At 42.8% G+C, this 25,842-nt stretch overlaps 1 protein-coding gene across 2 annotated transcripts; it reads right to left on the reverse strand.

The window, feature by feature from the left end:
* Window positions 1–1,544: 1,544 nt before the first annotated feature.
* Window positions 1,545–20,230, reverse strand: LOC138821590 (acidic leucine-rich nuclear phosphoprotein 32 family member E). 2 transcript variants are annotated; one of them, XM_070013984.1, is made up of 7 exons: window positions 19,839–20,230; window positions 15,373–15,522; window positions 14,538–14,660; window positions 12,441–12,606; window positions 9,888–10,045; window positions 5,142–5,196; window positions 1,545–3,749 (listed from the first exon to the last, which is right to left on the reverse strand). In XM_070013984.1, exons 1-7 carry the CDS (start codon window positions 19,890–19,892, stop codon window positions 3,685–3,687), a joined length of 771 nt encoding a protein of 256 aa, XP_069870085.1. In that variant the 5' UTR covers window positions 19,893–20,230; the 3' UTR covers window positions 1,545–3,684. The 2 variants fall into 2 exon arrangements, with proteins under 2 accessions (XP_069870085.1, XP_069870084.1); XM_070013983.1 differs by having other exon boundaries at window positions 1,545–3,752.
* Window positions 20,231–25,842: the final 5,612 nt, after the last annotated feature.

Genomic DNA, 25,842 nt, shown 5'->3' on the forward strand with positions numbered 1-25,842 from the left:
CATTTTGTAATTGTTATTTTATAGTGAAACCTATTCTTGAAGTTTGGGCTATTCAATACACTAGTAATCCAAATAGCTACCTTAGGCCAAAGTATTCATGCCATGTGCTCAAATCTTAGGTTGATTAGTACATGAAAAAGACATGTGGTAGTACAAAGCTATATAAAGCAACAGCTGCAGAATACCATTACATCCAGTACATTCACAACGGTGGAAATCTCAAGCAACTGGAAGAATTAATGTGTCAAAGATTTTTTTTGAAAAAAAAGGAATAAACAAGCTAAGAGTACTTAAGGCATGGCTCAAGTGGCAGAGCACCTGCCTACCAAGGAGATTCAGTTCGCACCCCACTACCACCAAAAACAAAGAATGTTGAATCAATGTCTCATTGAATTGCTTGATTATCTAATTATACTTGACAGATTTAAGAGCTTTACGTTTTTAAAGTATAAAATAAAAATCATATTAAGTAGTTACCTGTAAATTGAAAGTACTTCAATATATGCCATTATCCAGAAAGCAAAATACTATAATCAAATATCTTCTCTATATAACTACATCATGAAAATGCTTTTTTGATCAAGGTTAGCACTTTTTTTTTGGGGGTCCGGTCGTGGGGCCTGGGCGCTGTTCCTCAGCTCTTCAGCTCAAGGCTAGCACTCTACCACTTGAGCCACAGCGCCACTTCCGGCTTTTTTCTTTTTGCTTATGTGGTGCTGAGGAATTGAACCCAGGGCCTCAGGCATGCAAGGCAAGCTCTCTACCACTGAGCCACCTTCCCAGCCCAAGGTTAGCATTCTTGCCACTTAAGCCATAGCTCCACTCCAAAAAGCTCAAGAAGAGCAATCATGAAAATGCTTAGCTGGGAGGGCAGGGATGACAAGCGGAAACAAAGGAGGAGGCAACAATGCTTGATAAGAAATGTACCTTGCTCATGTAATTGTAACCCCTCTGTATGGTATTTTCACACACACACAAAAATGCTTAGCTTGTGCCTTGAGGTTAAAAGAAATATTCCAGAACTGTCCACAAATTAAACATTTAAAAAATCATGTAAGGGAAAAAAAAACTAGAAAACAGAAAACAATGAATTATATGTATTTGTATTCCCATTATCAAAAGATTCTGCAACAGACAGGTGCCAGTAGCTACACCTGGCTAATCCTAGCTACTTAGAAAACAGATCTGAAAAATGGGGTTCAAAGCCAGCCCAGGCTCCAGTGTTGGTAGCTGATGACTGTAATCAGGAAGTTGAGATCTGAGAATTGCCGTTCACAACCAGCTAGGGCAGGAAAGTGACACTCTTATCTCCAATTAACCACCAAAAAACCAGAAGTACCTCTGTGGCTAGAAGTGGTAGAGTGCTGGCCTTGAGCAAAAGAGCTCAGGAACAGCACTCAGGCCTGAGTTCAAGACCAGGGCAGATATACACACAAAAAAAATTTTTAAGAGTAAAACTAATAACTTTTTAATGTTTTTATTTTTAAAAGACCTTCAGAGCTACCAATGGTATTGCAGAAAAAGCAAATGTCATACACTGAAACTAATCATTATAACAAATCTTCAATTTATTTGAAGCAATTCAGTTTCAAAAACTTTTAAGTTACAGCAGTCACAAAAACCAGGGAATAGTCAGAAACAATGAAAGAATGATCAGGAGTACTGCATTTTTTTGAATTTTTTTTAACACTGTCATGGCTTTATTCAAAACACAGTTGCACAAAAGTATTCAAAATTTTAAGGAGAGATTCTTGAAGAACTTAACACATTATATACATACTGCCATACAAAGAGCATTAAAACAGGACCCAAAACTACAAAATATAAACCCACCCTTACTTATTTGCATGAAAATACCACCCACAGAGCTAAGGAAGTCTTAAAAGTTATCTGGAGGCTCTAAATGTAGTCTTCAAACCAAAGAACTCTAATTTTGATTGCACAATAGATGATTGATAAGTCAATATATAGATTTCATTTTAAAATAAGTATTTTATAATTGGCAGAGTGAGAATGTTTTAGGAATGAACACAGGCATTTCAATTGATAAAATTAGGAGAGAAAAAAATGTCCATCTTTTGGAGATTTCAATCTCTACCGCCAAATTTATCTCAAGTGTTTTATTTCAGTCAGTTGTGCAGCCTATTTAGTTTGTCACAAACTTCATAAGTATTTTAAAACACTAAATTATATGTCTTAAAACAAAAAGGGAGTGACAGCAATACTATACTCAGTGATTTGTGCCTCAGAGAGAAGAACATCGAATTTGTCAAAGCTGTCTTGAACATGGAGCCTCCATGACCAAAGGGAGATAGACTTTTCTACTGTTTTAGTTAGTAGCCATATAAGGAAGAAACAATCACAAATATTTTTTCTATCTTTAATGGGCAAACAATTTGAAAATAAATCTCAATTTTCCTATCAATTTAGTTTCAAATATTCTTCCAACTGCCTACTACACTCCAATGATTATGCTTTAAAACTATAGATAGGAAATTAAAGGTTCTACTCAAAAAAGCTGTAAATACTTTACAAGGTCAGTTTCCAACTCATTTTGGAAAACCAGTTTAAAAACTCCAGTCTCATCAACAGGCAATCACTCTGACTTTTGAGAAATGCTGATGCTACTTTCTAAAGCCTCCTCTACTTTTCTCTCTTTATTTTGATACAGTATTACATGTTATCAACCAAGAAAGATTTAACAGTAAGCTGAGCTTGTTGCATAAAACTGTATTTTATCTAAGAAAATTCTCTAATTCTCCCACTTTGTTTAAAACCCAGACAAGCCTGAAAAGGTACTTGAGGTATTAGACTAAAGGTTTTCTGGACAGCTGCAAGTTTCCCATCTTTCTTTTGGGATAAGAGAGGGAATGAAGCTAGAAGGGAAGCTAATCATAAAAAAAAGACAGGCATTTCTAAAACAAAATAAAACCACTAGCATGTCATGATCTACAGCCTGAAGAAAGGACTCACCTGCAAGTCTCTGGACTTAGCATAAGCAATTTGTCCTTCCAAAAGAAAATCTTCTCAGTCACCATAAAAACTCATGGTCTAATTACTGAATAGAACTTTCCCCAAATCCATGAACTACACTAACTGCTACATGGACCTTTATTATTCTGATTCTACTTTCCAATGTAGTCAAGTGACAAGATGGCCCCCAAATGCTTATATCCAGAATAAAATAAAAATCACTGCCTTCAAACTAAAAATCTGAATCACTGCTTAAAAAAAAAGTCAACTTATCAATCAAGAGGCTATTTTCCTTTCATATGAGAGCTGACCATAATTTCAGTTAATTTATAAATAACTTTAAAACCTTATAAATGAAATGCACCAAACTATACCTGTGTAAAATTGATCATGTTTTAATTATGGGCTAAAAATGTCTAAGACAGTAAGCCTGAATTAGAAAAATTAAGATTCCAAATACATTGCTAGAGAATTGCACAATGGAGGGATGAGGGAGTTAATGAAAATTTTTCTCTACATACAACATGATCATTAGCAAACTAGTAAATCTTAATTGGAATGATAAGGCAAAAATAGTAAAACCACACTTCTCCTATAAAAAAGTTACAGATTATCTTCTGGTAGGGAGAGCTATCATACATGAAAAAGAAAGAAGATGTGATCACTCTGTTGCACACCCAGGAGATCTAGGAAATTGAATCTTAGAATGATCTAGTCATCTTCTTCTTCTCCATCATCCTCAGCATCTCGTTTTCTCTTCTCTCCACGAAGGCCTTCTTCTGAAAGAATGGAAGAAATGCAAATATTTAAAACAAATGAATGCTGCTGGGCACTGGTGGCTCACGCGTGTAATCATAGCTACTCAGGAGGCTGAGATCTGAGAATTACAGTTCAAAGCCAGCCCTGGCAGGAAAGTCCATGAGACTCTTTTTTTTTTTTTTTTTTGGGGGGGGGTCCGGTCGTGGGGCCTGAACTCTGGGCCTGGGCGCTGTCCCTCAGCTCTTCAGCTCAAGGCTAGTGCTCTACCACTTGAGCCACAACACCACTTCCGGCTTTTTACTTATGTGGTGCTAAGGAATCGAACCCAGGGCCTCGAGCATGCAAGGCAAGTGCTCTACCACTGAGCCACCTTCCCAGCCCCTCCATGAGACTCTTATCTCCAATAAACCACCAGAAAACCAGAAGTGGCCCTATGGCACAAGAGGTAGAGCTCTAAGCCTGGAGCTGAAGAGCTGAGGGACAGCGCCCAGGCCCAGAGTTCAAGCCCCAGGGAAAAAAAAAAAAAAAAGCTTATTAAGTTACAAAGTCTTAGTATCAGTGGAAAGTTAATAGCAGAAACAAAAAATAGATTAAGTTTGCATCTGAGATCTTCAGTTTCAATGTAAACAATGTTTAAACGAACATATACAAGCACATAGAAATCCATAAATAATGAATTTGCTATGCACTCTTGTGGCCAAATCATGAAGTACAGGTCAAGAAACAGCTTGCCAGAGCTAGATTTCTGAAAGGGCTAGGAAAAGAGCTCCAAAGAGCAAATCTAAAGGGTGTTATTCCTTCAAAATAAAAGACCATTAAAAAATAATGAATTGAACATAACTTACTGAGCTATCTCTTCACTCCTATTTTGTTTCTTTCTTTCTCTGGGGTTGTTTGTGCCTGCACCTAACCCAGACTGGCCTCCAGCTCATAACCACCCTGCCTCAGCTTCCCAAGGGCTGAGATTATAGGCATCAACCTCTACACACAGACTTCATTCCTTTTTTTTTTTTTTCCAGTGCTTGTCCTGAGCTTGAACTCAGGGTTTGGGCACCATCCCTACTTTAACTCAAGGCTGGTGCTTTATCACATGAGTCACAGCTCTACTTTCAGCTTTTTGCTGGTTAATTGGAGATAAGTCTCATGGACTTTTTTGCCCTGGCTCATTTTGAACCTTGATCCTCAGATCTCAACCTCCTAGGATTACAGGCATGAGCCACCAGTGCCCAGCTCGGTGCTGTTCTTAAGATGTATGGTATCAGATGTTCAATTTTTTTTTTAGTGGAATTAAATTAATGCCCTGAGAAATTACTCAAAGAGAAGTAATAGTTTGCATTATAGACTATGCCTTGAAAACCATTAAACATATTTGCATTTTAATTTCAAAATTTGTGGCTTTTGTAGCTCACCTTCTTCCTCCTCTTCTTCCCCTTCTTCAACATAGTCATCATCATCTTCTTCATCCTTGAAATTCAAACATTCAGTTTAAAGAATAAATAAACCACGACACTGACTTTTCCATTTAACACATCCCAGAAAGAGCAAAGAGACCATACATACTCTTGTGTCCTGATAACCACAACCTGTGCCTATCTAAGGTGTCTTTTACAAGAAAAAGACTAAGCCAGGTGCAGTGGCTCATACCTGTAATCCTAGCTATTCAGGAGGCTGAGATCTGAGGATTGCAGTACAGCAAGGAAAGTCTCTGAGATTCTTTTGTTGTTGGTGGTGGTGGTGGTGGTCGTAGGGCTTGAACTCTGGGCCTGGGCACTATCCCTCAGCTCTACAGCTTAAGGCAAGCACTCTACCACTTGAGCCACAGTGCCACTTGCAGTTTTCTGAGGGGTTTATTAGAGATGAGTCTCATGGACTTTCCTGCCCTTGCTGGCTTTGAACCGAGATCCTCAGATCTCAGCCTCCTGAGTAGCTAGGATTACAGGCGTGAGCCACCAGCGCCTGGCTTTGTCTCTGAGATTTTTATCTCCAAGTAACCACCAGAAAACTGGAAGTGGTACTGTGGCTCAAGTGGTGGAGTGCTCACCTTGAGCTGAAGAGCTCAGGGACAGCTCAAGCCCAGAGTTTAAGCTTCACAACACAACAACAACAAAAGGAAAAGAAAAGAAAAGAGAAGAGAAGAGAAGAGAAAAGAAGAGAAGAAACGAAGTAATGCTTTAGACCTCCACTGTTCAAATCAACTTTCTACAACAATGTTCTCTATTTGTTTTATGTAACAGAGTGACTGCAGGCCATACATGGTTACTTACTCACAAGTAACCAGAGAAAAATCAGGAATTGAGTTTTTGGGGGATTTTTTATTTAATTAGATAGCAACAAAAAAGAGATACTAAATGACCTATGTAACTTGTGGACAGGGATGAGAGGGGAAAACTGGAGGAAAGTGAAGGAAGGGGTGACATTGTTTTAAAAAAGCAATGTACTGTGTTGAGCGAGGTAAGCCAATAGCAAAGAGACAAACAGCACATGGTCTCCCTGATAAGTGGATGTTAAATCCAACATGATATGACAAAATTAACAAGACCTAAGAAACAAAGGACTTCCCCCCATCTGGTGAAATCACTACTAAATAACCCCATGCTGCTGATCACATATATGGTATATATGTGCACACCGGAGGGAAACCAGGACGACGACACAAAAAAGAAATGTACATATCACCCAATGTGGGAGAAATAACTGTATTGTCAAAGCTTATAGAACTCATAAATATTATAGACCACGATAGACGATTTGCCCCATGAAAGATAGAATGTGTTTGTGACTTTAACTAAGCATCACATTCCCACAATACTATGAAATTTGGGAAATTAAGTAATCATTTAATCACAATAAAAAATTGGGGGGAAAAAAGGAATATACTAATTACCTGATCCATAAAATGGTAATCCCTCCACACAATACTTCAATAGTAACAATGAAATTATATTGAAACACACACACATCAGGCAGCAGTGGCTCACGCCTGTAATCCTAGCTCCTCAGGAGGCTGAGATCTGAGGATCACAGTTCAAAGCCAGCAAGGGCAGGGAAGTCCATGAGACTCTTATCTCCAATAAACCACCAGAAAACTGGAAGTGGTGCTGTGGCTCAAGTGGTAGAGCACTAGCCTTGAGCTGAAGAGCTGAGGGACAGCACCCAGGCCCAGAGAGTTCAAGCCCCATGACCAAAACAAAAACAACAAAAAGATGAGACTTGGGTCTCATCTTCCCCATCTCATTATGTAGTTACAAATATTCCCCCCCCCCACACACACACAAAAGAAGCAAATCAGATGAGGAAGGAAGCAGGGAAAACATGAGTATGTGCAGGAAGGAGGATAGAGGGGATGAATATGGTCAAAGTAGATTGTTTGCATATAATGAAAATAGAACAATGAACCCTGCAGAATTTTAGGAAAAGGGAAAATGACAGAAGCCATTACATCGATTGGAATATACTATAAACAAATGTCACAATGAGATTTCCCCCTCTATAGTTAATATATAATAATAAAAAACTTAAAAACAAAAATAAGAAATTTAAGCTGGACACCGGTGGCTCACGCCTGTAAGCCTGGCTACTCAGGAGGCTGAGACCTGAGGCTCACAATTCAAAGTCAGCCTGGGGAGAAAAAGTCCATGAGATTCTTAGCTCCAATTAACCACCAGAAAACCAAAGTGGCGCTGTGGCTCAAGTGGCAGAACACTAGTCACAAAGCTCAGGGACAGCACCCAGGCCCAGAGTTCAAGCCCCACGTCAGCACCCCCCCCCCCCACCCCCAGCAAAAAAAGAAATCTAAAACAATGAAGGGCTCATGCACTTCAGATAAAGTATACCCAACCCATACTCCCTGCTCTAGCCCTCAGTCCACACAGAAAGACCTGCAAGTTCCTTCCATATCTAAATATTTACACAATAGAATATTGTGCTGCATTGAAAAATCATAGCAGGGACTGGGAAGGTGGCTCAGTGGTAGAGCGCTTGCCTTGCATGCTCGAGGCCCTGGGTTCGATTCCTCAGCACCACATAAGCAAAAAGAAAAAAGCCAGAAGTGGCACTGTGGTTCAAGTGGTAGAGCGCTAGCCTTGAGCTGAAGAGCTGAGGGACAGCACCCAGGCCCAGAGTTCAGGCCCCACAACCGGACCCAAAAAAAAAGAAAAATCATAGCAAAATGAAGTTGAGATCCTTCTGCCTTTGCCTCCTAGGTTCTGGGATTACAGACATGAGCTGCCAGTGCCCAGCATGATCGCTTCTTTTATGGTTACTATTTTGATCATGGAAACTGTACAGATAAGCATATAATATACTGATTGCCTCAGAAGCTATATATGTAAGATGCTTTTCTTCTTTTCAAAATGGCCCTGGCCCACTTTCAAGTTTTTCTAGTTTTTCTACCCTCTCCTTTGCAGGCAGTTACTATTTCAATTTTATTTTGCTATGAAACCAGAGCCTCCAGCCTCTTTTGCCCTGATTTTTAAATTTTTTTAAAATTCACTTTTATTAGTTATACAGGGAGCAGGGAGTTCATTGTTATACCTCCACACATGTTCACACTAATTTCAATCCATCTCACTACTCTGGTTGTTTTTTTTTAATAGGGTCTTGCTTTTTGTTTTTTCACCTAGGCCAGTCCTATTTACTCTTCCCTGGATAGTTGGGATAATAGGAATGTACTACTACCACACTCAGTTTTTTCTGTTGAAATGAGGGTCATATAAATGTTTTGCCCAGGCTGGCCTGGATCCTCTGTCCTCCTACTAAGTAGCTAGTAATCTCGTCCTTCTAAGTAGCTAGTATCACAGTCATGAGCCACTAGTGCCTAGCCTAATCAGGTATAAAGGCTAAGAGGAAGGGTGATTGCTAAGAAAAAAATATACAAAACTCCACACATAAAATTTCACGGAAGTAAACATAAAATTAGTATGCTTTGCATGTTTTGTAATGTTTGTGTTTACTTCAACACAAGTCAAAATTAAGTTCATCAGGGAGCATGGGAAAAAATCATTTCAGACAGAGTGAACAATGTATATACAACATAAGGCCAAGTAATTTGATATTGAAAGAAATGAGGCTAGGGAGACTGGGAAGGTAGCTCAGTGGTAGAGCGCTTGCCTCACATGCATGAGGCCCTGGGTTCAATTCCTCAGCACTACATAAGCAGAAAAAGCTGGAAATGGCCGGGCGCTGGTGGCTCACGCCTGTAATCCTAGCTACTCAGGAGGCTGAGATCTGAGGATCGCGGTTCAAAGCCAGCCCAGGCAGGAGAGACCGTGAGACTCCTATCTCCAATAAAAAACCACCAGAAAACCGGAAGTGGCGCTGTAGCTCAAGTGGTAGAGCGCTCGCTTTGAGCTGAAGAGCTGAGGGACAGCGCCCAGGCCCAGAGTTCAAGCCCCACGACCGACAAAAAAAAAAAAAAAAAAGCTGGAAATGGCACTGTGGCTCAAGTGGTAGAGCACTAGCCTTGAACTGGACAGTGCCCATGCCCAGAGTTCAGGCCCCACGACCAACAGAAAAAAAAAAAAAGAAAGAAAGAAATGAGGCTAGGGAAGGAATCAAAGGCCATAGTTAAGGAAGAATGTTGTATGTTTTAGTGACAACAGAGAAATACTGAAGACCTCAAGAAAGCTAGTGATATGATCACATTTGCATCTGACTGCACCTGAAACACAGTGGAGGGTATTCCTAAATGAAGACGCTGTATTAAGAGAGACCATTTAGAGAGCTATTATAAGAGTATAAGGCAAGAGATAATTAGAGAGAAGAAATTAAGTTTCCTTAAGTATCTACAATGTGCTAAGGGCTAAATACCTCACAAACATTATCTTATTAAGTCCTTAATAACAATCCTTGAAGGTTGGCATAATCTCACTTCTATAACTGCAAAAGTATTTGTAATCTGTTTTCATCATACCATGCCATTGAAGGCAGGATAGATTTGAAAGCAATATACCTGGAAAAAAAAAATCAATAGGTATATATGATTAACTGGATACAGTACGGTAGGAAAAAAGATAGGCAAAAAAAAACAAAACAAAACAAAAAAAACACATGCATTTCCACAAGTTCACAAACAACTCAGATTTCTACACAATCACTTTTTTAGGACATAGTAGCCCTTCACCTAGGTAATTAATTTTCAGTGCAAGTATGTTCACCTGAATTTCTTCTTTCATTAAGTATGAAAGGCCCACTTCCTCTTCTCCTTCTCCCAGTTCTGAATCTGCTTCATCTTCATCTTCCTCTTCTTCCTCCTCCTCCTCCTCCTCCTCATATCCTTCAAGTAGACCAGTTTCATCTTCATCTTCATCTTCATCTTTTAAAATATTTTAAATTATTATTTATTATTTATTTTGTGCTTATAATAGGGCTTGAACTCAGAGCCTAGGGACTATCCTTGAGCTTTTTTGCTCATGAATAGCACTCTATCACTAGAGCAACAGCTCCTCTTCCCTTTGTGATAGTTAATTAGAAAGTGGTGCTGTGGCTCAAGTGGCAGAGTGATAGCCTTGAGCAAAAGAAGCTCAGGGGTAAGCCAGGTGCTAGTGGCTCACGCCTGTAATCCTAGCTACTCAGGAGGCTGAGATCTGAGACTCAAGGTTCAAAGCCAGCCCAGGCAGGAAAGTCTGTGAAACTCAACTCCAATTAACCACCAGAAAACCAGAAGTGTAGCTGCGGCTCAAGTGGTAGAAGGCTAGCCTTGAGTTGAAGAGCTGAGGGAAGCACCCAGGCCCAGGGTTCAAGCCCCATGACCGATCAAAAGAAGAAGCTCAGAGGTAGTGCCCAGGCCCTGAGTTCCAGTCCCAGCACTAGCAAAAAACAAAACATGATCCTCAGATCTCAGCCTCCTGAGTAGCAGATAGCATGAGTTACTGGTGCCCAGCAAAAAATAGTTTTGAAAGATGAGCAAATCTCTAGGCAAATGTTTCTAGATAGCATATTGGCCTTTTAACCCTTTCCCAATCACTTTATTTTTTTATTTTTCTTTTTTTTGGTCGGTCGTGGGGCCTGAATTGTGGGCCTGGGCACTGTCCCTCAGCTCCTCAGCTCAAGGCTAGCACTCTACTACTTGAGCCACAGCGTCACTTCCGCCTTTTTGCTTATGTGATGCTGAGGAATCAAACCCAGGGCCTCAGGCATGCAAGGCAAGCACTCTACCACTGAGCCACCTTCCCAGCCCCTCCCAATCACTTTAAAGTCATGCCAATGGATGGAAAGTATTGTCAGTAACTTTTGACCATCATTGTGTCAAAAGTTGGTTGTTGTTGGCTTTTGATTTTGTTTTGTTTTACTTTTTGGTGCTAGTACTGGGGCTTGAATTCAGGGTCTGGGAACTGTCCCTTAGCTTTTTCACTCAAGGCTGGCACTCAAAAGACTTGAGCACATGGGCTGAGAAGGTGGCTCAGTGGTAGAGTGCTTGCCTTGCATGCTCGAGGCCCTGGGTTCGATTCCTCAGCACCACATAAGCAAACTTACTAAGATGGTACTCTATTGGTTAAGTCACGGTGCCAGCCCTTTTGCTTTGGTTATTTTTGAGATAGGATCTCACTTTATGCCTGGACTACAATACTATTTATGCTTCCCTGAGCCATTGGGATGACAAGTATGTGTCACAGAGCCCAGTCTGTTTCCTTTAACAGTGAAAAACTTTTTTAAACCAATAATAGAAAGCACTCTCCCATTACTTTTAACATCTACTCTGCCATCTGATGTGAGTCTCCTTTTATCTCAAGAAAATATCTGTATTCCCTACCTAATTCAAGGATATTTTCATCACTTCAAAAAGAAGCCCAAGCCAGGCACCCAGTGGCTCACACTTGTAATCCCAGCTACTGCTCTACCATTTTTGAGCTACAGTGCCACCTCCAGTTTTCTGGTGGTTAACTGGGGATAAGAGTCTCATGGACTTTCCTGCCCCAGCTGGCTTTGAACTGTGATCCTCAGATCTCAGCCTCCTGAGTAGCTAGGAATTACAGGCATGAGCTACCAGCACCTAGCATCTATGAAGTCTTATTTCCAATTAACTAGCAAAAAGCTGGAAGTGAAGTTTTGGCTCACGTGGTAGAGCACAGGAACAGCACCTTGAGTTTAAGCTGTACTGGCATCAAAAAAAACAAAAAGCAGGCTGGGAAGAGGCTCAGTGGTAGAACGCTTGCCTTGCATGCATGAGGCCCTGGGTTCGATTCTTTAGCACCATATAAGCAGAAAAGGCTGGAAGTGGCACACAGTGGCTCAAGTGGTAGAACGCTAGCCTTGAGCTGAAATGCTAAGAGACAGTGCCCAGGCCCAGAACTCAAATCCCACAAGGCCAAAAAAAAAAAACTCCAGACAATCCAGGTTCCAGTAGCACAGTTCTATAATCCTAGCTACTCAGAAAAGTTTAGATCTGAGGATCAAGGTTCAAAGCCATCCAGGGCACACAATTCTAAGACACTCTTATCTCCAACTAACCACCAAACACACAGGACTGGAGGTGTAGCTCAAGTAATAGAGCATCAGCAGAGTGAACAAAGCTGAGCAAGAATACAAAGCCCTAAGTTTCAGGATTGACAATGAAAAAAAAGGCTATAGCCATGGATTTTTAATTTTTCTTGTCTTAGTAATATCTTACATGGGCTTTTTCTTACTGAAATCTCTAAGCCCAATCTAATTTTCATGACTAGCTTGGAGTCTATGATTATGACACACTTAAGAGTACTAAGAATGATTACCCTCATCATCTTCCTCTTCCGAGTCTGGTGCTTCGTTATCCTCCTGATCAAATCCATCTAAGTATGTGATTTGCTGCAACAGCTCAAAAATACTTTCTCTGTAATCTTCCAGGTTTGTGATCTCACAGTTGAACAAGTCAAGACTTTTCAAATTTTTAAGATTTTGCTGGAAAAGTAAAGTTAAAATTTACAGTCAATACTTTAAATAGCACGGTTCTTTTTTTTTTTAATTTGTGGTCTAGAGGACATATATTTAAAACTGAAAGACAGTCTTGTATTTTTAGAATTTTATAAGGTAAATTTATGAAACACAACCAACTCTCTTAGTTAGACCTCTTTGGCATATAAATTCCAAATTTGTTTTGTTCAGTCTTACCTCTATTATCCTACCTGTCTTAGTGTCTAATTTCATTGACTGACCCTGTATATAAATATTTGGAGGTGACAGTTCTTATTTTTTGAAATAAAGGTTTTCTTTTAGATAGGGGGAGAAAAAGAGACTGGAATGAGCTGGGTACCTGGGACTTAAGACTGTAATCCTAACTACTCAGGAGGCTGAGATTTGAGGATTTCAAAGCCAGCCTAGGCAGGGAAGGCTTTCAGACTCTTACCTCTAGTAAACTACTTAGAAAAAAACAGGAAGTGACACTGTGGCTCAAGTGACAGAGCGCAAAGAGGCTCAGGAACAGAGCCCAGGTCCTGAGTTCAAGCCCCAAAGACAGGAGGGAGGAGGGGGTGGGAAGGCTGGAATAATATCACACACCTATAATCCCAGCACCCTGGAGACAGGGTGAGGCAGGACAATCAAAGAATGCCTTAGCTGAGCACCTTTGACTTAAGCCTATAATCCTAACTACTCAGGAGGCTGAGATCTGAGGAGCAAGGTTCAAAGCCAGCCCAGAGGAAAGTCTGCAAATACTCTCATCTCCAGTTAACCACTAAAAAGGCCAGAAGAGGAGCTGTGACTCAAGTGGTAGAACACTAATCTCAAGCACAAAAGGTCAGAAACAGTACCCAAGGGACTGGGAAGGTGGCTCAGTGGTAGAGCGCTTGCCTTACATGCATGAGGCCCTGGGTTCAATTCCTCAGCACCGCATAAGCAAAAAGAAAAAGCCTGAAGTGGCACTGTGGCTCAAGTAGTAGAGCACTAGCCTTGAGCTGAAGAGCTGAGGGACAGCGCCCAGGCCCAGAGTTCAGGCCCCACGACCAGACCCCCCCAAAAAAAAAAATAAAGAAAAGAAATAGCATCCAGGGCCTGAGGTTAAGTCCATGACCCCCCCCCCACACACACACAAAATAAAATCAAAGAGCAAACTCTTGAAACTGATAACATTATTTTATCTTTTTTAAAATATCTTTTTCTTCTCTTCTCTTTTCTTTTTTTTTTGTTGGTCATGAGGTCTGAACTCTGGGCCTGGGCGCTGTCCCTCAGCTCTTCAGCTCAAAGCTAGCATTCTACCACTTGAGCCACAGCACCACTTCTGGCTTTTTCTGTTTATGTGGTGCTGAGGAATAAAACCCAGGGCTTCAATGCATGTGACGCAAGCGCTCTACCACTAAGCCACCTTCCCAGCCCTCTTTTTGTTTTTTGATACCAGTACAGCTTGAACTCAGGACCTACTAGGTGCTTTTTTTTAAGACAGATTCTCACTATGCAAGCACAGGATGGCTCAAATTCATGATCCTCCAATTGAACCTTACAAATGCTGGGATTCCAACACTGGCTTGATATTGTATTCTAAGGGAAAAGAAAAGCAGTAACCATCTAGATTAGAACATAAAGAGATTCAGAAATTAAGAACTAGCACCAGTAGCTCACGCCTGTAATTCTAGCTATTCAGGAGGCTGAGATCAGAGGATTGAGGTTCAAAGCCAGCCCGGGCAGGAAAGTCAGTGAGACTCTTATCTCCAATAAACCACTAGAAAACTGGAAGTGATGCTGTTGCTCACGTGGTAGAGCACTTGTCTTGAGCTGAAGAGCGCAGGGACTGCACCCAAGCCCAGAGTTCAACTCCCACAACCAACCAAAAAAAAACATTTTTTTCAAGAACTGAATAGAAATTAGAAAAACAGAAACCAAATCTCTGAAAAACTTACCAAAGCTTCCACAGTACTGAGGTCTTTGATTTTGTTTCCGCTCAGATTGAGGTAGGTAAGATTTGGACATTTCTCTGCCAAGACTTCCAAACCTCCAGAAATTATATTGTCACCAAGTTCCAACTATGTATTCAACATGGAGGGAGGAAAAAAAGAATAAAAAAAAATGAAGGCTTAAGATGGCTCCAACATTTTACAAAGACACAAATTTGAAGAAAAACATGTGTAATCTCTCTGTTTCAAAAGACTGCCACTGTAAATCATCAATTTCCAAATTCCCATCTATATATGGCATGTAACACATTAGAACCCCTATCCTGATGGACTTCTACGTTACATTTAGATTGCATGATACAGAGAAAAATATTTGGTAGATATTAAATCCAAATTTTTGCCATATAACAACTGCATTAATAAATTTAAATTCCTAAAAGTATCATATCCCAGAACCAACAAAAGTAAAATAAATAAAAACAGTATTAGAGTCAGCTGCACACCACTGTAATTCTAGCTACTCAGGAAGCTGAGAGCTAAGGATTGTTGCTGTTCAAAGAAACACTGAAGAAAATCAGTGAGACTCTTATCTTCAATAAACTACCAAAAAGCTGGAGGTGGTGCGGTGGCTCAAGTGATAGAGCGTGGGCCTTAAACAAAAAGCTCAGGAACAGCACCCAGGCCCTGAACTCAAGCCTCAGAACCAATACAGATAAACAGATTCAGTATTAGACGAAAACTCCTATTTCAAACAGGCAAAATGGTTGTTTCAGTGGCTAAGAAGTAAATATAAGAGCCTTCACATTGAAATCTTGATACTTTCCGATTCATTTCAACTTACCTTTCGAAGTTTATTCAAGCTAGGGAGCCGGGCCAGTGAACTTAATTTCACATTAGCCATACTCAGAAACTCTAGTTCTTTAAAAGTGTCATTCAGGCCTTCAATTTCCCCATTGACACACAGGCAATTATCAAGGACTAACTCTGTTACCTGTAAAAGGAAAGGAACACTTTAATGATTAATTTGCAATCTGTTTAATAATAGAACTGGGCTTTGACACTCTGAAACTGTGAATATTAAAATACCAAACTCATCTGGGCACTAGTGACTTGCACAGGTAAACCTAGCTATTCAGGAGGCTGAGATCTAAGATTGAAGTTCAAAACCAGTTCAAAGTCCATGAGACTCTAATTTCCAAATTAATCACCAGAAAAATGGAAATGATGCTGTGGCTCAAAGTTGTAGAACACTAGCTTTGAGCAAAAGAGCTCAAGGACAGTGCACAGACCCTGAGTTCAAACCACAAACAACAATAACAAACCCAAAGTTAGTGTGGTGGCTTACACCTACAATTCCAGCACTCTGAAGATACATTACAAGTTTTAGGCCAGACTGAACTACAAAGTAAGTTCTAGACCAGTCTAGGCTATAGGAAAAAAGCCTGTCTCAAAGAAACAAGACCCCTAAGCCAGGTTCAGTACAATATTACACATTTGTAGTTTTAACTATTCAAGAAATGGAAAGAGAAGGATCACTTGAGACCTCAAGTTTGAGGCCAGCCCAAGCAAGACCACATCTCAAAAAACTAAACAAAATCTACTTATATATTCATTCCCCTTCGAAATTGAAACATAATCTAGTCCTCACATGTTCAACCTAATATGCTTTAAATCGCTGAGACATGAAAAATAAAACTGGCTGGGTATAGGTGGTTCACGCTACCTATAATCCTAGCTAGTCAGGAAGCTGAGATTCTCAGATCTCAGTTTGAAGTCAGCCTGGATAAGAAAGTCTATGAGACTCATCTCCAGTTAATTTCCTTAGGGGAAAGGGGGGGCACTAGAGTCTCATACCTGTAACCTGAGCAACTCTGAAGGCAGAGATCTGAGGATCACAGTTAAAAAATAACTCTGGGTGGGGCTGGGAAGGTGGCTGAGTGGTAGAGTGCTTGCCTTGCATGCATGAGGTCCTGGCTTTAATTCCTCAGCACCACATAAGCAGAAAAAGCTGGAAGTGGTGCTGTGGCTCAAGTGGTAGAGCACTAGCCTTGAGCTGAAGAGCTGAAGGACAGTGCCCAAGCCCAGAGGTCAGGCCCCACAACTGACCAAAAAATAAAATAATAATAATAATAATAACCCTGGGTAAGAAAGTTCATGAGACTCTAACTTCCAATAAACAGCAAGCAAGCAAGCAAGAAGGGAGGGAGAGAAGGAAGGAAGGAAAGGGAGGGAAGAAGGAAGGAAGGAAGGAAGGAAGGAAGGAAGGAAGGAAAGAAGGAAGGAAAGAAGGAAAGCTGTGCTAGCCTTGAGCAAAAAAACAGGGATAGCACAAAAATAAACAGGGAGGAATCTGGTGACTCAAGCCTGTAATCTTAAGCTACACAGGAGGCTGAGATCTGAGGATCAAGTTTCTTAGCCAGCCACACATGAAAGTCCAGAGACTCTCGGAAAAAGCCAGAAGTGGCGTAGTGGCTCCAATGATAGAGCACTAGCCTTGAGCAAAAAGGCCACAAGGACAGTGCCCAGGCATGGAATTCCAGCCCCGGGATGGGCTAAATAAATAAATAAGCAAGACTTTGAAAAAAGTCCCACATGAATCAAGTTTGTGACACTGGTAACGAAGACATTTATGCACGTAGAGGACACCAAAGCTACAGAGAAAAGATTTCTGTGGGCAATCCTGAAGTGTAGGAAGGGAGGAAACTTTTATCATTTTTTTTAACTTTAAACCTCCTTATCTCTGGTTATAAATGCCATAACTCAGGAAAACTTTGTTACCATCCCTGAAGAAAAGTCAGCAAGCTCCCTCCCAAATCAGCCCAGCTTCTGTGTTATCTGAGGCCAAACAATATCACCTAGAACAATACATCCTTGACAAAATGTTATTTCTTCTTGCCACTCTAGTAGCAATTTTGTGGGCTTTTTCCTACTCTTGGAGAAAGAAAGACTAAATTCCCTATAAGGCCAGAGTGGCAGCAGACATTTAACTGGTGTGAGCCTGATGGACTTGAGGGAGGCAAGAGGCACTGGTTCTTTATCCCAAAACAAAAATGTTTACTTAGGTACTAAAAAGTAGCAACAAGGGCCGCCATCTTCTCTATTTGAGTATGACTTGGATAGAATTGTTTCAGTGAACGGAGATAGATAGCATCATGATCTCCCTTTTAGAGATGCGGAAGCCAAGGTTCAGAAAGCAAGAGTGACTTGCCTTAGGTCACAAAATTAGCGTGTGACAAAGCTGTGCCTTGACTCTTAAGTCTTTCTATTCCCAGTATTTTGAGCTCATTGGCAAGGTTATTAGATCTGCTGTCAGAAAACCAGTTCTTCCACTTGAGTAAATCACTTCATTACCCTGAAACTCCGTTTGCTAATTTGGATTCTAGAACAATACAACCCACCTTACAAGTTTGTCCAAAAAAGAAAAGTAAATAAACTCGACAAGTGCTTTGTAAACTGTCTACACAAATATGAGACCGTTATTACACCACATCGGAGGCAGAGGGAGCCTGAGAAACAGGCAAGGTCCTGCAATCCCTAAAACTGGCAAGGAAATGACTATCGTAAAGGAGTCAGGGGGGCGGGGAGGGAGGGGAATCCATTTCCACCCAAAGACTTTTTTTTTTTTTAATTGAAATGTATGATTCTAAGAAATAGCTTTTAAAGTGTTTGAGGGTGTTTTCTCTCTCTCTCTCTCTCCCCCTCTCCTCCCCACCCCCCAAAGCCCCAAGAAATAAGCAGGAGCCAACAAGTTCTCTCTTGGATAACCCTTGATGTCAAAGGCTATTTCTTCCCTCCCGCTCCCCGCCAATTTCAGAGAAAGATCCCTTTCCCTCACCCCACCCCCCAAAAAGTACAAAAAGATCTGGAGTTCCCACTCCGCACACTGAACGCAAGAGCCGGGCAGACCCTACGGATCCTTTGATCCTTTCCGAAGGTTGGTGCTGGCACCCAGACTTGTAGCTTAGACAGACAGACAGACAGACAGACAGACAGACAGACAGACAGACAGACAGATAGATAGATAGATAGATAGATAGATAGATAGATAGATAGATAGATAGATCTGTCTTCTTGCAATCCTAAGGCTTGTTTCCGAAGTGGCCAACTAGCCAGACTCTAGTTCCCAGCCTCCTGACCACGAGCGCGAGGCCGGGCCGGCTGTGCGCCCCGGTCTGCAGACCTGCCGCCCCTACCCACCGCGATCCCACACCGGGCGGGGACTCCCCATGGGAAAGAGGGTGCCCCCGGCCCGGCCCGAGCCAGCGTTTCCCGCGGCCTCCGCCCCGGCTGGGTGAGGCCGAGGAAGAGCCCGCGAGGCTGACACGGAAACGCCTCCCACTGGACCCCCGAAAAGTTGACTGCGTCCCCGCCTCACGCGGCCCCTCCCAAGCCCGACTCTTTAACTAGGGAGACCGCCGCGAGAGCGCCGTCCGGCAGTTCCGCCGGGCCCACCTGGGGAGCGCAGACCCGCCACGACCCCCCTCTCCCGTCTCCACGGATCAAATCCCGAGTTGTGGCCGCCACACCACGCCACACGCCGAAAACCGAACATCGTTCCCGGCGGCGGCGGCGGCGGCGGGGGGAAGTGGGGGAGGGAGGGAGCGGATGACGCCTCGTGTCCGCTTCCCCACCTCTCCGGTCACCGCGACCGGTCCCAGAACTCACCCCGCCGTGCGGGGACGCGCCGCTGACCCAGATTCCGCGGGTGGCGGCCGGCGCGCGCCGCTTCCCCGGGACAGTGGGCGCCGCCGCAGCGCGCGGCGCGGGGACTCGGCCGGCGACCCCAGCCCGGGCCCGGGGCGACGCCCGACATCCCCGAGCCTCGGGATCGGGGCGCCCACCCCCACCCCCCGGGAGCCCCGAGTTGGCAGCATCGCGGAAAAGTTGGAGTAACTTCTCAGGTGGCGATGGCCGCAGCAGCAGGGGCCGGTGGGCTGGGGGTCGCGCCCACGCCGGCGGCCCCCGAGCCCGAGCGAGCGCAGCGCAGCGGCCGGGCGCCCCCACACCACCCTTTTCCCGCCCCCATCAGGCCGGGACGCACGGCTCCCCGAGAACCCAAGGGGCTAAGCCCCCGGGCACACACACAAAAACGCCCCTAGAAACTTAAGCCCTTCGCCATTTTAAGTAGAGGAGGTCTTAATGATTTAAAACTTAGAATTAAGCATTTCCTCCCACCTCCTCCACCCTCGGTGAGGATTAATTTATTAACCCTCCCCTCAAACGCTTACAGATAAGATACCCCCCAAAAAAAAACCAACCCCCAGAATATAGGGTGGTGGGGAAGGGGTGGGGGCTGAGTCATCTCACCTCCTCCGGGGCTCTGTTCCGTAACTCCAGACTAATCCTCTTCTTCATCTCCATGTCCTCCTGCTTTTCTGCTGCTACTCTCCTCCTTCACCCCCTTTTCCACTACCCCCAACCCTAAAAAAAATTATTTTTAAGATCTGGAAATGAATGAAAAGAAAAGCAAAATACAAACGCCCACAAGCAACCAAATAGGTGTAGAGGAGAAAGAAAAGAATAGCAAATGGAGTCCAAGGAGTTAGGACTCTTAACTCGGCTGCCCCCACCTCCTTGTCCACACACCCGCGCGCGCGCACACACGCACGCACGCACACACACACACCACACACACACACACTCCCGCAGTTCCTTCCCCTTCAATGGCTGCTCCGAGACTGAGCCTCCATGACACGGCACTGCCAACCCCCTGGCCAATACTCCACCCACCTCCCGAATGTATTGGTGGATTTTTCGGTGTCACGCTATTCCATTGGGCTAGGTGGATGCCTGTCACTCTTTAGGGTAGACCTGGGCCAGAAACCTTGCATCTATTGGCCACGATCAAGCGCGCAGTTAACTCGGATAGGTTCGGGACAATGTACGTCCCAGGGAAATGATTTTGAATCCCTGTAGCCCCCCTCCTTTTCTTTGTGTGGTTGGCGCGCTTTCCCTAGGTACTTAGAGGGGCTTTGGTGCCTCCGTTGGATTTGTTTTGGGTTTGGTTTGTTTTCTCTTCTGGTTTTAGAGAAAGCAGGCATCCTGGTGTGCCCAACTTGTAAGACTGGTAATTTAGCACTGGGCAGCCAGTAGCTCTTGGCAGTGTCTGCCTTGCAGTCAAGGTGTAAGCTGCGTGCACATCCCGTTAAAGCCTGACTTTGTTGCTCTTCCTTGCTGGTGACCGGCTTTTCACCCAGATTGCCCCTCCGCGATGCAGAACCACAGCCAGAATGAAGATGGTATCTTAACTTCCACTCTGAAAGCACTTTTGAAAGCAGTTGAGTGAAGCATTTAAGTTAGGATTTCAAAACCATCCTGGTGGACTTAATAGGGAAGAATTGTTGCTGGTAAGAAAATGGCTGAGACCAGGGGAGGAGATGGGACACAATTCATGCCTAATGAAACTCAAGCAATTCTCAGAAACCGCCCAGCAATATCTCTTTGACTTCCCTTTGGTTAGTTTCCATAAATATGTGTGGATAAAATGTGCGCTTAAAATCCATGTGGTGTATATCAAAGAGATGAAACTGGGCACTACTGGCTCACGCCTGTAATCCTAGCTACCCCGAGGCTGAGATCTGAGGGTTGTGGTTCAAAGCAAGTTCCTGAGACTCACTCATCTCCAATTAGCCCCCTAAAAAACAGGAAGTGGAGCTGTGGCTCAAAGTAGTGGAGCCTTAGTCTTCACCCAAAAAGCTCAAGGACAGCACCCAGGCCCTGAGTTCAAGCCCCTGACCAGTAAAAAGAAGAAGAAACTGGAAAAGAAAAAGAAAGAGTGGGATGAGAGTGGATGTGGGGGTGCCAGTCCTCACTGTCCCTGAGCTTTTTTGTGCTCAAGGATGATGCTCTACCACTTGAGCCACAGTGTCACTTCTAGCTTTTCTTAGTGATTAATTAAATAAGAATCTCCTGGACTTCCCTGCCTAGGCTGGCTTCAACTGCAATCCTCAGATCTCAGCCTCGTTAGTAGCTAGGATTACAGACTTGAGCCACCAGTGCCTGGTGAGAATTGTTTTTTAAATCTTATATTCAATGTCTTTTTCTTAGTACTTGCATAAACTCTATCTTCGTTCCATTACACCATTCCTAGGATAATTACTCAAAGAAATTCCAGATGATCAGGAAAAGAAGTAAGTGATTTAGATTCTAGTGTGGCCAAAACTGAGTGTTTGCCGTTTGTCTAGGTAGAGACTTTTGGCTTTCCAACAAACTTCATCACATCATAACTTCGTCAAATCAAAAATGGCTTACATTTAATAATATAAATAATGACTGGCACGTTTAGGAAGTATTTAAGGAGTTGGGTGTGTATGTCTGTGTGTTTTCATTGCTAACAATGCTAAAGAAAGCCTGGATGATACAAAAACTGAACCAACATGAACCCAGGAGCAAGCTCAAAGAAAAGTTCAAAAGCTAAGGAACAGCTGGGCACTCAGGAGGCTGAGGCAGTAAGTTCAAGATTCTAATATAAGCCGAATGCCGGTGGCTCACATGTGTAATTCTAGCTACACAGGAGGCTGAGATCTGAGGATCACGGTTCAAAGCCAGCCCGGGCAGGAAAAGGCCATGAGACATTAATTTCCAATATACCACCAGAAAACCGGAAGTGGCGCTGTGGGTCAAGAGGTAGAGAGCTAGCTGAAGAGCTGAAATATAGTACCCAGGTCCAGAGTTCAAGCCCCACAACTGAGAGAAAAAGAAAAAGATTCACATATACAGAGCAAGTTCAAGGCCAGCTCAGGCTACCTACTAAGGCATTGTCTCAAAAAAATAAAAATGAAGGAAACACATTTTAGTACTAGCCTGGGAATTCGTTCAGAGTTCTGATACTATCTGCCATTGCAAGAAGAAAAAAAAAAAATCAAAGAGTTCAGAAAAGGAGATTTAGACCTGAATCACTGGCATGCAAGTAATAGTTGAGGCCAGGAAAAAGAAAAAAAAAAACAGAGGGAATGTGTACAGTGTACAGTAAGACTAATCAGGAAAAGGAGAGTTAAACATAGTTGATAGGAGAAAAAGAGGAAGGAAGGATTATTTACCAAACTACTCAAAAAGACTGAGAAGTTGGTAAGGAGAAGAAGAAGAAATGTATAGGACCAGAATCCATGACTCACACCTGTAATCCTAGCTACTCAAGAGTCTGAGACAAAGGAAGAGGCTACAATGCTTGATAAGAAATGTACTCATGGAGCTGGGAAGGTGGCTCAGTGGTAGAGCACTTGCCTTGCATGCATGAGGCCCTGGGTTCGATTCCTCAGCACCACATAAGCAAATAGAAAAAAGCCGGAAGTGGCGCTGTGGCTCAAGTGGTAGAGTGCTAGCCTTGAGCTGAAGAGCTGAGGGACAGCGCCCAGACCCAGAGTTCAGGCCCACAACCGGACCAAAAAATAAAAAAAATAAAAAATAAAAAGAAATGTACTCATTATCTTGCCCATGTAATTGTAACTCCTCTGTTCAGTATTTTCACAATAAAAAATAAATAAAAATTTTTTAAAAAGTCTGAGATGAGGATTGTGGTTCAAAGCTAGCCTGAGCAGGAAAGTCCCTGTGAGACTCTAAACTCCAATTAAACACTCAGAAACTGGAAGTGGCACTATAGCTCAAGTAGTTGAGCACTGGGCTTGAGCACAAGGAGGTTCAGGAATAGCACCCATGCCCTGAGTTCAGGCCCCATAACCAACCAAAAAAAAAGAAAAGAAATATATCATAATAGCATAAACAGGGATCCACCAAAGTATGATTTCCTCCCCTTACTATTATTCCTCCTCACCATTATTATCTTAAAATTTATGTTTCTAGAACAGGGCTTCATAGCTATTTGGGAGGCTGAAATCCAAAGGATTGAAGCTGGGCGCCAGTGGCTCCTGCCTATAATCCTAGCTACTCAAGAGGCTGAGGTCTGAGGATCTCAATTCAAAGCCAGCCGGGGTAAGAAAGTCCTTGAGACTCTTATCTCCAATTAACCACCAGAAAACCAGAAGTGTTGCTGTGGCTCAAGTGGTAGAGTGCTTGCCTTGAGCTGAAGGGCTCAGAGATATCACAGAGGCCCAGAGTTCAATCCCCACTGTCAAAAATTAAAAAAGGATAAAGGCTAGAGACTAGCCCAAGCAAAGAGTTTGCTAGACTCCATCTCAGCCAGTAAAAACCTGGGGGAAAAAAAGCTTGCCATTTCAGAAGTGTAAATAAGATTGTATGAGAGGGGTGAGAAAAACATAGGATCCTATCCTAAATTTAGCTAAAGCAAGAGAAGCTGAGGAAGTGGCTCAAGTGGAAGAACACCTTCCTAACAAGCACAAGACTCTTGAGTTCAAACCCTAGAGCCTAATCTCTCAAATACATGTATGCATGTTACGTATATATGCATATGTTTACCTCTTTCCAGTTTTAACCAAGAAGCCAGTATAAAGGAGGGTTAGTTCAGTAGTACCACACTTCTCTAGAATGTATGAGAGCCTAGGTTTAATCCCCAGACCCACTTTTTTAAAAAGTCAAGATAAATTAGTTTCTGAGGAAGGAAAGTCCCCATAGGACTGGTAACTATAAGAATTGTCTACAAAGTGAATGGATGAAAAATATTACCAGAAGCCGGGCGCTGGTGGCTCACGCCTGTAATCCTAGCTACTCAGGAGGCTGAGATCTGAGGATCGCAGTTCAAAGCCAGCCCGGGCAGGAGAGACCGTGAGACTCCTATCTCCAATAAACCACCAGAAAACCGGAAGTGGTGCTGTAGCTCAAGTGGTAGAGCGCTCGCCTTGAGCTGAAGAGCTGAGGGACAGTGCCCAGACCCAGAGTTTAAGCCCCACGACCGACAAAAATATATATATATATATATATATATTACCAGACTATAAGACGGTTGGTTCCTAGAATTAAAATGAAGGTGAAAGAGTAAAATATATTCAGGAGAAAAGCCAATTCATGAACTAGAGCATGTTTTAAGATGAAATAATACTAGACAAGTCTTAAATGGTAGACTAAAGGATGAGGTTAAATGATCAGAAGGTCAATGGAATGGATGAGTGGAAGGGTAGTTCCGAAGACTCCTTTAATCCACTAATAAGAAGCAGACATCAGCATATTATCAAACTCAACATTTTTCAACATTCAGAAACTGAGCTCATCCTCAGCCTCTGGATATCTTGCTTGTCCCTGGAGATCCTTTTTTCTCCCTTCTCTACCCTGTTCCATAACCCAAAACCCACATGAACTGTATCAAGTCACATAGCTTCCTGGGTTTGGCCTTGGTAGGAAATCTCAAGTCAAGAGGCGAGTAAGATTGGAATATGTATTTCCCCAGCTTCCTCTCTGCCAGATCATTACAAAATGGCTGAAGGTGTCTACTGAAAACCACAGATCTTGTTGGTGGTACATTGGGATATACTACCCTGCTTTTCTTACAGAAATGAGGAACTTATTCTCTTAGCTGCCAGGTCTACAGCTGGAAGATAGTCTAGTGGACCACAGCCCTTCTGCGGAATTACTTTGACTTAACTTGAGATAATTGCCTTGCTCAAGGTTATACTTCCTTCTGAGGGAAGCCACATCAATGATGGATCCATACAGATGTACAAAGGCCCACCCTACCATTTTGCCCAAACTTTTACTAACTCTGAATCATCATTCCAACTCCAGAGCACACTTTGGGACAGCTGAGGTCTTTCTTAGAACTGTGTTACCATTCTCTGTGTACTCCTGCTTCTTTCTCGTCCTCCCACAGGTATTGGTCCAATATAACTCAGAAATAAATGTCCTGAAAATAACTGCTACCTCAGAGTCTGCTTTCTGAAGAACCCAATATGTGATAGTGCCTGTCTCCAAATACCCTCTGAGAAAACTCCAATTAATCTAAAGGAGGGATCACTTGAAGAAGTCTAGATCCGGGCACTGGTGGCTCAAACCTGTAATCCTAGCTACTCAGGAGACTGAAATCTGAGGATTGCAGTTCAAAGCCAGCCCAGGCAGGAAAGTCTGTGAAATTCTTATCTCCAATAAGCCACCCGAAAACCTGAAGTGGCGCTGTGGCTCAAGTGGAGCACAGGAACAGAACCCAGACCCAGAGTTCAAGCTCCATGACTGACCAAACAAAAAAAAGAAGTCTTGAGACTCATGATGAGAATGAGAATCGAGCAACCAGTCTCCAGCTTCTTCAGCCCCCATCTTCTCCAGTTCTAACCACAGTTTGATCAAAACAACAGAAAAGAGATCCTGAGTGAGAACCACCCAGATGAGCCCTTTCCAAAATCCTTCCCAAAAACAATGAGAGATAATAAAATGGTCATTACTCTTCAGTGTCTAAACTTGGATTTGGAGT

Source organism: Dipodomys merriami, unplaced genomic scaffold, assembly GCF_024711535.1.
Source record: "Dipodomys merriami isolate MVZ:Mamm:240054 unplaced genomic scaffold, mDipMer1.0.p SCAF_92, whole genome shotgun sequence".
Classification (NCBI taxonomy): Eukaryota; Metazoa; Chordata; class Mammalia; order Rodentia; family Heteromyidae; genus Dipodomys; species Dipodomys merriami.